General features: G+C 34.7%; 1 protein-coding gene across 1 annotated transcript in view; it reads right to left on the bottom strand.

Annotated features, from left to right (window-relative positions):
- Nucleotides 1-14,818, bottom strand: part of CCDC178 (coiled-coil domain containing 178) — a 288,569-nt gene that overhangs the window by 264,615 nt on the left and 9,136 nt on the right. The window contains exon 4 of the mRNA XM_036009438.1: nucleotides 8,946-9,085. Within this exon, the coding sequence (XP_035865331.1) occupies nucleotides 8,946-9,085 (140 nt within the window). The remainder of the gene's footprint in view (nucleotides 1-8,945; nucleotides 9,086-14,818) is intronic.

The raw sequence follows: 14,818 nt of genomic DNA, 5'->3' as shown, positions 1-14,818 counted from the left end.
ATTTAAACATCTAAAATGTTTGGCAATAGTTTCCAATACAAACATAGAGTTAAAAAACCAGGGTCAGTTAGAATGTTATATGTATCAAGAAGGAGTTTCTAAGTGATATTATTTAGAATAAGTAAAGCATTTGATTTTCACTATAATGTAATTTGTAAAGTATGCATTATTTGACATTTTCAGTTCCCTACCCCACTGTTGTTTCTCTTTGCTCTTTGAAAGAGATGGTAATCAGAAATGCATAGACTTTTGTGGTTAGTTGGATAAAATTGATAATATCATAACCAATGGTTATAATGTATATGGCAACAAGTGAAATTCTTAGCTTAAATATAACAGGAATTTTATTAAAATAACTTCAAGTGACTTTGGGATTTTTTAAAAGCTTGCCTAAATATGTCAGATGGGCAGTCATGAATGTAAAGCTCAAATTGTTCTCTTGTTCTTTGGTATAGTGGGCCTTTCCTATGATAGTCATTTAAACATTCTGGTTATTTGAATGCCAGGTACCTAAAATTTTGCCTTCTCATATCAGATCAAAGACTGATTGAAATAATTTTTCACTATGGCTTCATCACATCTTCAAAAATATTGCTACATAGAGTCTTGGTATTTTATCCTAACATATTTATAAAAATTTAAATAACCTGTCTATTTTTATCAGTATAAATCATATCATTTTTATTATACTATAATGAAGATCAAACTGATGATATTAATTAGGCATTACTCATTTACTGAAGACTTAAATTTTTGGATAAATATATCACAACAAATTAAACTGCCTCTTAACCAATTTCCTCCTGATTTTCTTGTGATATTTCAAATGGCTTCTTCAAAACATTATATGAATAAGCTTACTTGGAGGACTTTGCACTATTCAGGATTCTGAGTTGCCAGTTTCCAAAACCAAAAGATAACATTTTCCTGATTATTAATTAGTTTAGATTATATTAATGTATAAATATACTTACTGAATATTCATCATCTTCTCTGCTTATTTATCTTTTGTCCATTTTCTCTTAGGTTTATTTGTATTTTCTTATTGACTTGGAGCAAATTATTATCTTTAGTTTGTTATATACTTTTTAAACATATCCTTTAAGTTTGACTTATCTTTTTACTTTATGACATCTTTAGGAAAAAATTCTTAATTTTAATGTATTTAAATTTATAATTTTCCTTTTAAGTATTTGAAATCTTGCTTAAAAATTCTTTTCATACTGCAGGGTCATATAAAATATTTCCTTTTCTTGTAAAATTTTAAAGTTTTTTACTAGAGATTTAATTGTGTAACAATGTGAATTTTTTGTGTTTAACAATAGAGTAGGTAACAATTTTCATTTAAAAAAATTTGTCTCAACATCAACTTTATTGCAAAATTCAGTCATTTCTTAGAAATAAGCTATGCTGTATCAGTCATATATCAAGTTTTCAGAATGATTGTATCTGTTTCTGGCTGCTGCATTTCATTGGTTAAATTGACCTCTGGATTACAATAAATAATTTTATTAATTTGCCTGTTTCATACCATATTTTGATATCTGATATGGTAGTTCCCTCCTTGTTTTTCCTTTATGGACATCTTTGGCTATTCTTGGGATGTATAAATTTTAGAATAAGGTTATCATATTCTGTGCAAAAACCTATTGGGATTTCAAGTAATTGCATTCATCATTTTTGATTATGCAGATGAATTTAATCTCTTTAGGAGTATGTTTTGGATTCTGTTGTATCTACTATACTAACAGCATAAGAAAATTCCAGCAGTATAGTAAATACCAAGACCTGTTTAGAGAAGAGAACTAAGTAGGAGGTAAACGGGGAAGATGGGCAAATGGATGAAAACTTAATGTTAAATTATTGATTCTGTAACGTACAGTCAGGAGCTGCATAATGTTTCCCCTACTCTATATGCTGCTCTACTGCATTAACAGGGGATGATTATGTGCTTTGCTTTGAACAGTGGGACTTCAGCAAACATCACACAAGCAAAGCTTTGTTAAGCATCTGCCCGTTGAGATTTGTCCTTTTAAAACACTCTCCCAGCCACTAGACACATGAGTGAGGCCATCTTTATCACTATTCCCAGTTGAGTGAGCAGATGTGTGCATCCAGATTTTTGGCCCCAGGCAAGAACCAACAAAATTTCCCAGCTGAGCCCAGAAAAAATTGCTCAATGGTAACCAAATAAATATTTGCTTTACCCACAAAGTTTTAATGTGTGTGTTTGTATATATGTGTATAGCAACAATAACAGAAAAAACAATAATTACTTTTATGAAGGTATTTTCATTAGAATACACAATGGAATTCTACGCAGCAGAAAGAAAGAAGGAGCTCCTACCCTTTGCAACAGCGTGGATGGAGCTGGAAAACATTATGCTTAGCGAAACAAGCCAGTCAGTGAAAGACAAATACCATATGATCTCACCTTTAACAGGAACCTAAATAACAAAACAAAGAAACAAGCAAAATATAACCAAAGACACTGAAATAGAGGACAGGCTGACGGTGACCGGAGGGATGAGAAGAGGGAATTTAAGGGGACAGTGGAAAGGGTTCACAGGAACAAACTTAAAGGACACATGGTCATAAGCTAAGGGGAGGGTGGTAATGGGAGGGAAGAGGGGAGGGTGGAAGGGGGGACTGAATTGGGAGTAAAAAGGAGAAAACTGTATTTGAACAATGATTAAAATAAAAGAAATGAGAAAAAAAAGAATAATGGAGACCAAATGCAGATTTCAATGAATAAGTGGAGAAGCAGAGATACTAAATTTAGGCGACTCTTCAGAGGTTAAGTGGAACAGTAAGAAAAAGTGAAAAAAGAGTATGTTTAAAGGTAATTATGGGGTAAAAAAAATTGGGGGGAACAGGAGAAACATGAATATTTTAAATGGGACAGGAGTGAGTTAAGAAAAAAAGGATCTTGTTATCCTTTTTTCTTAGTAACAAGATATTTGAAAGATGCCTGAAAGATAGAATGCAGATGAAGGCATTAGCCATTGATAGGGAAAGAAAATCTTCCATGAAAAGGACAAAAGAAACAATGTCTGCACAATTCAAGGATGTTCATACATGGGTAACAGGAGTTTGAGGTATATCTGTTATTAAGACTTCCATCTGCGGGAGAAGTAAGAGATAAATGAGTAGTTAGGTGGAGGACTTGGAGACCTGAACAAAGGAAGGAATTGGAGTAGATACCAGAGAATAATGCTAGAGAAAGTTCTGGTTGACAAACAGCATAGTTTCAGAACACTATTAAAGGTCCCATTAAGGTTAGAGACCACAAATGTATAATATTTTAAATTAGAATTATTGTGTAATGTTCTTTATCACAATTCAGCAGGCTGTGGGTAGGAGAGGAGATGGCATGCTTCAGGGTTGGCATTTTTCCAGACTATAAGGATGATAGGATAAAGATGTAAAGGACCAAATATACTAATTTGAGAGATGAATTGACAAGGCAAGGAAATAAAGGAAAATGGGAATGACAGAATGGGAAACAGTGGCTATGTCAGGATTCTAAGTGTCCTTAAGTTTCAAATGAAATATCATTGATAGTGTAAAGGATAATCAATTTGGTCAAGAGGGTCAGATAATTAAATATTAGTTTTCAAACTTAAAAATAAATATGAAATGGTATAATCAAAGCAAAGTTTTCCAACTAAAATTATAAACATTTTAACAATCAACTGTTTTGGTCCTCCTAGCTGACATGCTGTCAGGATAGATGACACAGCACAATGGTAAATGGGATGCTGTTAGAGCCCACATACACCTGGTCTGAATGCTGGCTTTGCCACTGACTGCGTGTCTGGGAGAAACCAACCTGTGGAATCATTTTCCTCGTCTGCAACTGAGGATAATGGTAGTTTCTACCTCTCGAGGTTTCAATAAGGACTCAATGAAATCATGCATAGTAGGCCTATGATATATAGTAAGCACTTAATAAAGTTGAGCTTCATTATCATTGTTATTGATGATAATGTTACTTCTATATAACCTAATCTTTGTATTTTAAAGAATGATTTCTAAATATAGATGGCCCTGACTTAGGATGCTTCGACTTACTTGCTACATTTTAACATTATGACGGTGCAAAAATGATACCCATTCAGTAGAAGTTGTGCTTTGAATCTGTAATTTAAATCTTCTCCTGCACTAGCAATATATGGCAAGATACTCTCTAGTGATGCAGAGTTACACACAACTCCTCATCAGCTACACAACCACGAGGGTAAACAACCAATACCATACAGCAGCAATTTTCTACCTTTTTCATCTCATGGCACATGTATACTTATTATTAAAGCCCCCAAAATACACTATATTTTTTTCCTGATCTGAAAAAATATTGGTATAATTTTTATTTATTCACACAAGACAGCTATTGCTGCATTAGCTGTTGTCATTTTTTTATTTGATAATCTAAGGGAAAAGAGGTCAGTACCTCTAACTAAATAGTCAGGTATTGCATGTTTTAAAAATTCTTGCAATAGTTTTGCCCAGCTGTAGTCTAATGTAAGTGTTCTGAGCATGTTTAAGGTAGGTGAGGCTTAGCTATGGTATGCAGTAGGTCAGGTGTATTAAATGCACTCATTGGGATGTAGCCCCATCGTAAGTCAAGGAGCATCTGTACTTTTTCTCTATGCCATTCCTCATGGTTGTATCTTAATGACTTGAATTGACTAAATAAAGAGAGAAATTTCAATTCAGTAGAGATCATTCCAAATTAAATAAAACTACCTCTAGTCTAGGAGAATAAGGTGGCAGAAAAAGAAAACAAAACCTTAATTTCTATGGGAAGTTATCCAGGCAATTATTTCCATCATTTTGCAGTGCTTTCTCATTCTTTGCAAAAATAAATATAGAGAAAATGTTCATAGTAACTCTACTCTAAAGAAGTTTCTTTTCAAGATTCAGAATTGCGATTAAACTGCTGAGTTATGGACAAGATTATGGCAGACGCATTTCTGCTCATCAGAGGTTCTACAGCATTTATTCAGACACAAAAGAAACCACTGTGATGTAATGAGCAAACAAACTAATGGTGGATCCAAAAAAGATAGATCTTTCATTCACCTAGTATGTATTTCATACCCAAAGTGGCACCTTTCAACTACTTACAGAGATTGGTCTAATAAAAGATTAAAATTATCCTCATGAAAAACAAACAAGCTTTATCCCAAAAAGAAACTCCAGACCCACTGGCAGTCTCCACAGCCCTAGGAAACCACCACCTGTTTTGTGTCTCTACAGACTGGCCCATTGTGGACATTTTATGTTAATGGAATCATATAACTTGCAGTCTTTTGTGATTATGATGATGGTTATATAACTTTGAAAATACACTAAAAGCCATCGGATTGTACACTTTAAATGGCAAACTTTATGGTATGTAAATGATCTCAATAAGCAATGTTTCAAAATCAAGCAGTTCAGAATCCCTGGGTCAAAAGGCAGTTAGTTCCATTTTCAGTTTTTTGAGGAAATTCCATACTGTTTTCCACAGCGGCTGCACCAGTCTGCAATCCCACCAACAGTTCATCAGTAAATGAGTGGATCAAAAAACTGTGGTGCACTTGCACAATGGAACACTATACAACACAAAGACAGAAGGAATTCCTACCTTGTGTGACAGCATGGATGGAAGTGGAGAATATTACACTAAGTGAAATAAGCCAGTCAGTGGAAAACAAATAGTGTATGATCTCACCTATAAGAGGAAACTAATGAATAAAAGTAAACTAATGAGCAAAATAGAACCAGAGGCATGGAAACATGGAACAGAATGACAGTGACCAGAGAGGAGGGAGAAAAGGGATACTGGTGGAAAGGAAAGGAAGGGATAGTCAAAGAACATGTATGAATGACCCCTGGACATGGAGAACGGTGTGGGGATTGACTGTGGGAGTCGAGGGTGGGCTGGGCAGCAGACAGCAAAGGAGGAAAATGGGACAGCTGTAACAGAATAACAAAAAAAGTGTTTTAAAAATCAAGCAGTTTATAGAGAAACATATGAACACTTTAGATAAAAGGAAAAATGTTGCAAATTAAAAGAAGAGGAAAAATGTCTTGGGTTAGACAGGGCAACACTTCCTTTCTGCCCTTGACTCCACCCTATCTCATCAAAATTATAATCATTGAGTCCCCAGGAAAAACCAAACTTCATGGGAGGGAAACATCACTGTGGATTGAACAAAGTAAAAATCAAGAGCATGCAACTCCCAGATTCGCGGGCCTTGGCGGGAGCTAGTTAAATAAACCTGTACTTGAGCTAACACCCCCTTCCTTCTCTTGTGCTGACTGCTGAACACTTCAAGGGCCAGTCTGTCCTCATCAGACTGGCCCGTGAAGTTTTCCGACAGTTGGAATATGAAAACACGAGAATTAAAGAATTTAGAGAAATAATTAAGCCAGTTGTCTGCTTTGTCTCTCAACCCTAAAATCCAGAAGAATCAGAAAATCTGCAAGTCAGAATAAGAATTATTTTGTGCAGTTCTTGATGGGGCGTACAGTGGAATTTGGGGCCAAGACTCCAGCTGGTTGTCATCAAGTTGTTTTCTGCTGCTTTGTTTTGCTCGCTGTACACATAATCCCCCTGGAAACCAGAAAAGGAGGAGGCTCCATTGTTCCCCCAGCACTAAACAGGTACAACACAGTGCCTGGGATTGTAGGCGATGAATGAATAACATGAAAAATGTTAATCTCCTCTCAAAGGTACAATCTGTTGACAACTTTTATTGGGGAGAATATTTTTAAGTGATAAAAATGTTGAGGAGAAATGCTCTTATCTCCATTTCACTCAGGCATTCTGGAATCATTAAAATGTACCCAGGCACACACTACAAAAATTCAATATTTTCTGCAAGATAAGTATTCATTTTAAATATTTCTTAAATAAATAATCTACTTTATTTAAACTTAGGTTAATGCTTAGGTTAACTAATTCTGAATTATTATCTGTAGAAAAATATCATACATAATATTTCCATAAATATCCATATGTGTTTGCCTTTTTGGAAATAAAGCCTTCGTTTATCAGAAATTCACAAGCTAGTCTTTACATATTTTTTTCAATTCCTGTTTGCTTCATTTTGTTTAACTGAAATTTTGCAAGGAGTATGAATGTATGAATGTAAAGTCATCTAACTAACATTACCAAAAGTTCATTTCTTCCAAATAATAATGGGAAGTTCTTTTCTCATTTTAGTAGGTTAGTCAGAAAAAAAATATCTTTAAAGAAGAGAAGCAGCTACTATTTCTCAATATATTAATTCAAATCTAGATAAGCAAAAGTCTGATCAATAGTTGCGGTGACCTAAACAAAAAATTCAGCATAAGAAACTTAGGTAAATAGACTATATTTGCCAGTTCAACACCAGCAAATTTAACTAGCAAATATACAGTCAAAAATAAAATATCTTTTTAATTTAGAACATAGAAAGTCTATAATAGGTCTTGAAATTTAAAAAAAGGTTGTGAGCATTTATTTCACAATAAATTAGATTAAATGTATATGGATATTTATTTACTTATATACACATTATGTTATCATTATTAGAGTTCTTTTCCTAGAAGTATGTTTATCTAACATTCTTATTTTGTGTGTTTCATGTTGTCAAAAATGCCAACTAACATTCTATATAAATGAGAATTAAGGCCTTCTTTTGCCCTCTAGAGTCATAAAACAGAGGCTAAAATGGACTTTGGAGTCAGATGGAACTCATTCAAATTTCAACCTTAATGCTTGCTACCTGTGCAATGACATATAAATTACTTGATTTGTCTAAGTCTTAGAATTAGAATCTTTACCAGTGAAGTAGGATTCCTGTAAAGGACAAACATAAAAATATATATGCATTAAGTGCCTAGAAAGTAGCAGATGTCTGGTAAAGGGTAGCTATTACTATACAAGGTGGATAGATGCCTCAGATGAATCCAGGAAAAAAAAGGTTCTGTTTCAGGACCTCATTTATTTTTTTCACTCAGCAGACATTTATTTAGTGCCTACCACCTATTAGGCTCTTAGGTAGGCACCAGAAGATGGCACTAACAAAGAAACAACAGAAATAATATGATACTAAATAGGGTGATACAAATAGTGTTATAGAAATACCAATCGCTAACATATACAGAATTCATATCATATGCTGGCACTTGAACACAGTATCTTCATTCTCATTTAAGGTCACAGAATGTGCAGCTATAAAGCCTGTGATTTTAACAAATGCAGTCTAATGCTTTTCTCGAAGGAAACAAAACTCTAGACCAAGCATCACAAGTGGCCCACCAGAACCTTTTCAGAGCTACCCAGTAACAGTGAAAGAAGAGAAGTACCACAGGTTGTGTATTAATTGCTCATAAATAGAATCTTTAAAAAATATGAAAAGGCTTTTACTATTTTTAAATCATCCTTTGAAAATAATTGAAAGTTATGATGATTTCAAGATTGAACTCCCTTCGATATAATAAAGGCAAAGTACAAGTTTAAAAAGACATAGAAAGAATAATTATATATTCTCTTTCAACAGACCTATCAAGTATTTCTTGATACAAAATAACTCACTTAAAAACAACACACTGTCCTTTTATATACCATTTTACTCATCTAATCACCTAATCAGTTTAGTGTCCAAAAACAGGGTGTAAATACTATGTAATTTATTAATCAAGTTGGTTGTGGAAATTACTACTTACCATGATTGCTTTTGGATAAAGAAGAAATAGGTTGTAGGAAAAATTAGTTAATGAGGTTGTTTTACCCTTCTGGAGCGAGACTATCAAAATTATATCTAAATTAGAAAATTATAAAACTAAGCCAAGATTCTATAAACTATTTGAACTATCATAAAAAAAGAACTTTTTGAGTTCTTGAAGTAACAGATGCCTATAGGTTCTATGGGGCTTATAAAAATGTTAGCATTTTAAATGTCACTTACCTGTTTCAAACGCTCCTGTATTTTAGACTCCACTCCTTCAATGTGTGAAATCATTTTGTTGACACATGGCGCTGGAATGTTCACTAAAGAACAGCTGTGACGTCGACATGGGTAGCTAAAGTAAATGCCTTTGTTCACCTCTAAAAGTAAAGCAGACAGAGGCAGTTAATCATCAGTTACATACAATGTAGTAACCTTGATGTCCAGAATGTGCAACAATACTCAGCTTTATTAATACTAATACTCTCAAAGTGTTTTAACATGTTGATAAATATTTCACAACTACAGAATGAGCCTTCTAAAATTTTAAAAGCTAAAATAATTATTTATGACTTAAAATGTAACAAATAAAAATGAACCTAAGAAGCAAGAATAAAACTTCAAAGTTAAAAAGTTTGTGTTCCACAGCATTATGAACTAGCCATTGGGAAATTAAAAAAATAAAAAGAGGCAGAAAACATATTAATCCATTTGTTTCTAAATAAACCCTAAATCACTAAAAAATGACTTTGAAATATATTTTAAACTCTTCTTTCAAAGAGATTCCACATCTCCCAATGTAAACAATACTCGACCACTCATACATTGAAGAAGGTCTTCTTTAAACCCAGCATGAGCTTCTCTTGCAGAAGAAAATAAAAGCAGGTCCCCTTCACCCTCATAATAACCTCATTTTCTACCTTCCATTTCTGAAAATTGGAGTCTCTTACAAAGAGTGATTGATGTTCTCACTATAGCATTCAAGTTGTATTCATCATAAAATCCACTCAGTCTGATGTGCCTCAGTGACTCTAATCCTGACATGCCCCAAATCAACCGAAGGTTGCAGAAGCACCGCAAAGTTGTCCAAGAAACTCCACCAAAGTGCTTACTTGCAGTCTTTTGGCCTCTAAGGACTCTGCTGGGCTGGAGTATAGCTGCAGTCACTGATCTTAAATGCAAGACACAAAATAGGCTTGGTGCCTCAATGAGAACAGGTGATGGCCTCATTTCAGTTGACCTTGAGAAACACAGAGGTAATGATATTGCCTACTGACTGTGCCTTTTGTTTCAATGCCAAGCCACGGAGATGGTAACTATTTTAGATATCTTCATTTAAACTGCAGCCTTTTAAATGAAGTCTCACCATCTTCTCCTCCAAAGAACAACCACTGTGAAAATGGCAAATGTTTCATTTATAGATGAAAGTTTTACTCTATCCTATGTGAAGATATATATGTGTATATATATATGCATATATAATATATATTAATATGTGCCAAATATGGGATTATGCTTACTTTTTCATCCTCACCTGAGGACATTTTTATTGCTATTTTTAGAGACAGAGTAAGGGTGTTGGAGAGAGACAGCGAGAGAGAGAGATTGATTTGATGTGAGAAAGGAACATTGGTCACTTACTTCCTATATGCTTCTGACCAGGGATTGAATTTGTAACCCAGATATGTGCCCTGACAAAGGATTGAACCCATAACCTTTCCATTTACAGGATGATGCTCCAACTAACTGAGGCAAGCAGCCAGGGTTATGCTAAGTACTTCAGATATGATGTTTTTTAACCTTCACAACGATCTTATGAAATTGGATCATTATCTTGACTTCAAGTGAGGAAACCAAAGCTTAGAAAAATTTTATAACATATCCAATTCCAAAGAACAGGTAGGTGGAAGAGCTGGCACTTGAACTATATTTCCCTTGCCATGGAGTATAAGCTATACTACAGAGTTTGTTTTTACATTTTAAGAAATGTGGCAAAGAGAAGCAGTCCTAAAAATATATTTCGTGGCATCTCAAATGTTTCACATACCACTTGATTTGGAATTTGAATGTTCCTTCAGGAGATCAGTGCTGATACTCTGAAATATTTTAGTTTGCTTTGACCATGCTTAACACACGTACTTGCTCTGACTGTTTTGTGTGTGTTACATTCCATATTTCCTCTTTTATTGATACACAGATATATATGTTCATGCCTGGAACAGTCAAAGGACCAAAGTGCACGCTGGTGAAAGTTACATATTGATCTTCTATGCAAGTATCCTGATAAGGGCATGTTGCCCTTGCCTTTAGGAATAAGATTTTAACATACATTTAACAACTAGGCAGTTTTCCTTATACTCAAAACATTTGTTTTGCTTTGTTAAATGTGGGGAAAACAAGGATAGTAATGACTCATTTAACATTTCTCTGCATGTGCTACTTTCAACCTATTATGTGAGTACTAATTCATTTCTATAGCACCCCTAGGGCTTGGGATTAACATTGTACATATGGCAGTGTGGGGAAAATCAAATACTAGGAAGTCAAAATTCGCACTAAAATTCTGTAAAAAGACATGGCATCATAAGGAGTAGAAGACAGAACCAAAAATTCTGGAGTTTTTATAACTGTTTTTATTCTGATGTGTGCATGGTGTAAGATAAAATTTTGCATTTCATTTTAATTTTATCCACCTTAAAGAGACACTTAGATCAGTGAACTAGGTGTCATGTTGATTCACTCTTTAATTTGACTATAAGCTCTGATTCCTAAGCTAAAACTACTCAATCTCTCACTCACTCCAGATTTCTCATTCAATAAATAAATGGGTTGATAGGGTGTTATTTAAAATATTTTGCACCTAAAATTCCATGATACAATGAGAATTACTGGTTTTAGTCAAACATTAATTCGTAGAGCTGCTCCTGGTGAGGTGGTCAGGGTATTTAAAGAATTAAGCTCAAACAGGACTCTCATCCTTCCTAAACATCTGCCCAACTCTAACTTCCTTGCTCAGAATCAATGGATAAGAGGGAAGATCCTCCTGGATCTAGGCCAGAGTTGAGGCTTGTTGAGACTTTGCAACATGAAACGTCCGTCTGAGAGAAAATATGGACAGGCTGAGTGTGTTGGCAAATGGAATGAAAACACCACGTTCATAAAGTGTCAATTCTCCTTGCTCAGTGAATTTGATGTTTACATAATTTGCTCACCCAGACATAATTTAACATGTATTTGAAATTTTAGAATGGTAAAACTAAAATCTTATCAATGGATATAGGAAGGGATATTGACTACAAATGTCATAAATGAACTTTCTGGAAAAATGGGAGAGTCTATATCCTGTTTAGATATGGTTAATAATATTTATATTTGTCAAAAGTCATTCCTGTGTATACTTGAAATAAGTGAACTATATTGTACTTAAATTATACCTCAATAAATTTGTTTTATAAAAAGGCAACTAGCCATACTCTAGTAACAGAATTCAATAACCTCCTATCATCACCATCTCTTTTAACTGTTAATACTACAAAACAGAGTAGACAACACTTCCCTGAAATGTTCTCCTTTAATAGCTTTCTCTCACTTCTTAATTGCCTATTTCTCCTCATAGGCATGACTCTTGGTAAGAATTCATTTTCTCTTAGTCATCTCCTCTAAGTGATTAACTCCCACTTAAACATCTTTAGATTTAACTTTACCCTGAATTTCTTGTCAAAATGTACAAATCTTCCAAAACATATCCTTCCTAGTGCCTGACCCTAGCATTGAATGTAGAAAAACGGTGAGACCTGAGGGATCCTTTGAGGGACAAGAGGATGAAAGTTAAAATTAGAATGTACACATTGAGGAGTTGATATATCACAAACAAGGAAATAAAGAAATCCATGTAGACCCCAGTAGACTAAGATGTTGAAGCCAAAAAGGCTACAGAGGAAAAGAAACACATTCCTACCATCAGAAATAGAGCTGGAAAAGATACGGGAGACATACAGAGAGAGCTCCAGAATGGGAGGGATCTGACACATTCCAGGCAGTGAGAATGGTGTCCAACACAGAGTGGATAGCATAAACTATTTGGCAAATAACAAAATGATGAGAGACTAAAGGTACACCATGATAAAACTCTTGATTGCAGGTCTGCCTCAAATCTATTTGGTATTCAACATTTGGACTTTTTCAAGGCCAACAAGCCAAAGGCAGTCTTCAGGAGACAAACCAATTTGCAAAGCCAATATTTCTAAAACTCAACTCAACTTCATTCCACTCAACGTCTTTCTCTTTCTTACTTCTCTGTTCTCATTCTCAAAGTGTGCAACAGTTAAATCACTATTGAATCCTCTTTTCATTCATGTTCCTATGTTACTATGTTATGAAATATTATTCCTTTGTAATGTCTCTTTAATTCCTATCTTTCATAACCATCGATCCTTTATAAATCAGGCCTTTATTACCTTAAGCCTGGACTATAATGATAAGGTAACCTGTCTGCGCATTTCTTCCTGTAGCCAAATAATTCTGCATAGCAGACTCATATTGCCAAGCAAAGGATTTGGTTATATAATATCTCTACTTATCTATAGACCACTCCTGAGTCTGAAACTCAAAATGCTTTATTTTAAGTAATCATCTTTACATTTCTGAGTCTTCCTTATGGTATAGTCCAAATCTGTTTTTCCATATTTTATACTATTTCATTACTGTTATTTGACATCCAATACATCTTGCTTAAACACTGTCCTCACTGTTCATAAACAAATGCATCCTTTAAGATTCATTTCAAACCTGTCCTTATTCACTGACAGTTCTCTTAATCCTTAGAGACCACAAATATTGGTGTTATTCAAAACACTGAGGGTATTTCTTGTGTACTATTCATTTGTCATGTACTACTGTGACACTGTGATTTACAATAAATAATTTGTATTTGACCTTTGTCTTGTTTTTGACATAGAGCTCCTAAAACTCTTGGAATTTCCTGAGTGAGAGCCATAAGGCTGTCCCCTTCATTGTGTTAATGAGATGACTTTAGGATCACTCACCAACAGTCAAAGATATAATAAAGCATGCCTATGTAGTGAAGCCTCATAAAAGCTCAAGATAGGGTTCACAAAGCTCCAGGTTGTTGAACATATGGGGAAAGTGGTCTGCCCAGAGAAGACCTAGAAGTTTTGTGCCCTGTCCCCATACCCTGTCCTATGCATTTTTTCCATCTGGCTATTCCTGAGCTATATCCTCTTTAAAATGAACCAGTAACCTAGTAAGTAAAATGTTCCTTTGAGTTCTGTGAGCCACTCTAGCAAATTAATGAAACCCAGGAAAGTGTGTTCATTAAAACCTCCAACCTATAGCAGTTGGTCAGAAGCTGGTCCTAGGATTTACAGTGGTATCTGTGATAAATGGAGAGGCAGTCTTGTGGGACTAAGCTCTTACTGGGATTTGAGGCTATCTCCCGGTAGATGGTGTCAGAATTGAGTTGAATGCATGACACCCATGACTTCATTGCTTTTAGAGAGAGAGAGATATGAGAAGGAAACATTGTTTCAGTTAGTTGCTTCTCATTTGTGCCCCAATGAGGGAGGGAACCCACAACCTGGGTGTGTGTCCTGACCAGGAATCGAACCTCCAACCTTTCCATCTATGGGATGATGCTCCAACCAAGCAAGCCACATCAGCCAGGGCAAGTACAGAAACTTGTAACGACCTTCTTTCATCTCTGTTACTCCACATAACCATTCTTTTCTATCGTTTTGTACTAATTAGTGCATAGTTACATATTATTTGGCCTGAAGATTTTATACTCTATTTCTAAAATATATACACGCCTTAGTAGCACATGTATATTTCAGTGTTTTTAATGTATTTGTTCATAAATCAATCCTTTCATAATTTAAAATTTGTCCAAACCTACCTATGCCTCATAGCTAACTATGAGCAATAAAGTCTAAGCCAAGACATTAAAATTCTAGTCAAGATTTCTACTAGACAGAAATAGATAAAGGATCAAAATGACAACTTATCCCAATTTTACCCTGTCAAACTGAAAATCTCCAGAGCAGAAATCACCAGTCAAGATTAAATCAATGTTAAAGTTTTTGATATAAATTTCT

This window comes from Phyllostomus discolor, chromosome 9 (assembly GCF_004126475.2).
Source record: "Phyllostomus discolor isolate MPI-MPIP mPhyDis1 chromosome 9, mPhyDis1.pri.v3, whole genome shotgun sequence".
Lineage (NCBI taxonomy): Eukaryota > Metazoa > Chordata > Mammalia > Chiroptera > Phyllostomidae > Phyllostomus > Phyllostomus discolor.
This window is presented reverse-complemented; position numbering and strand designations above follow the sequence as displayed.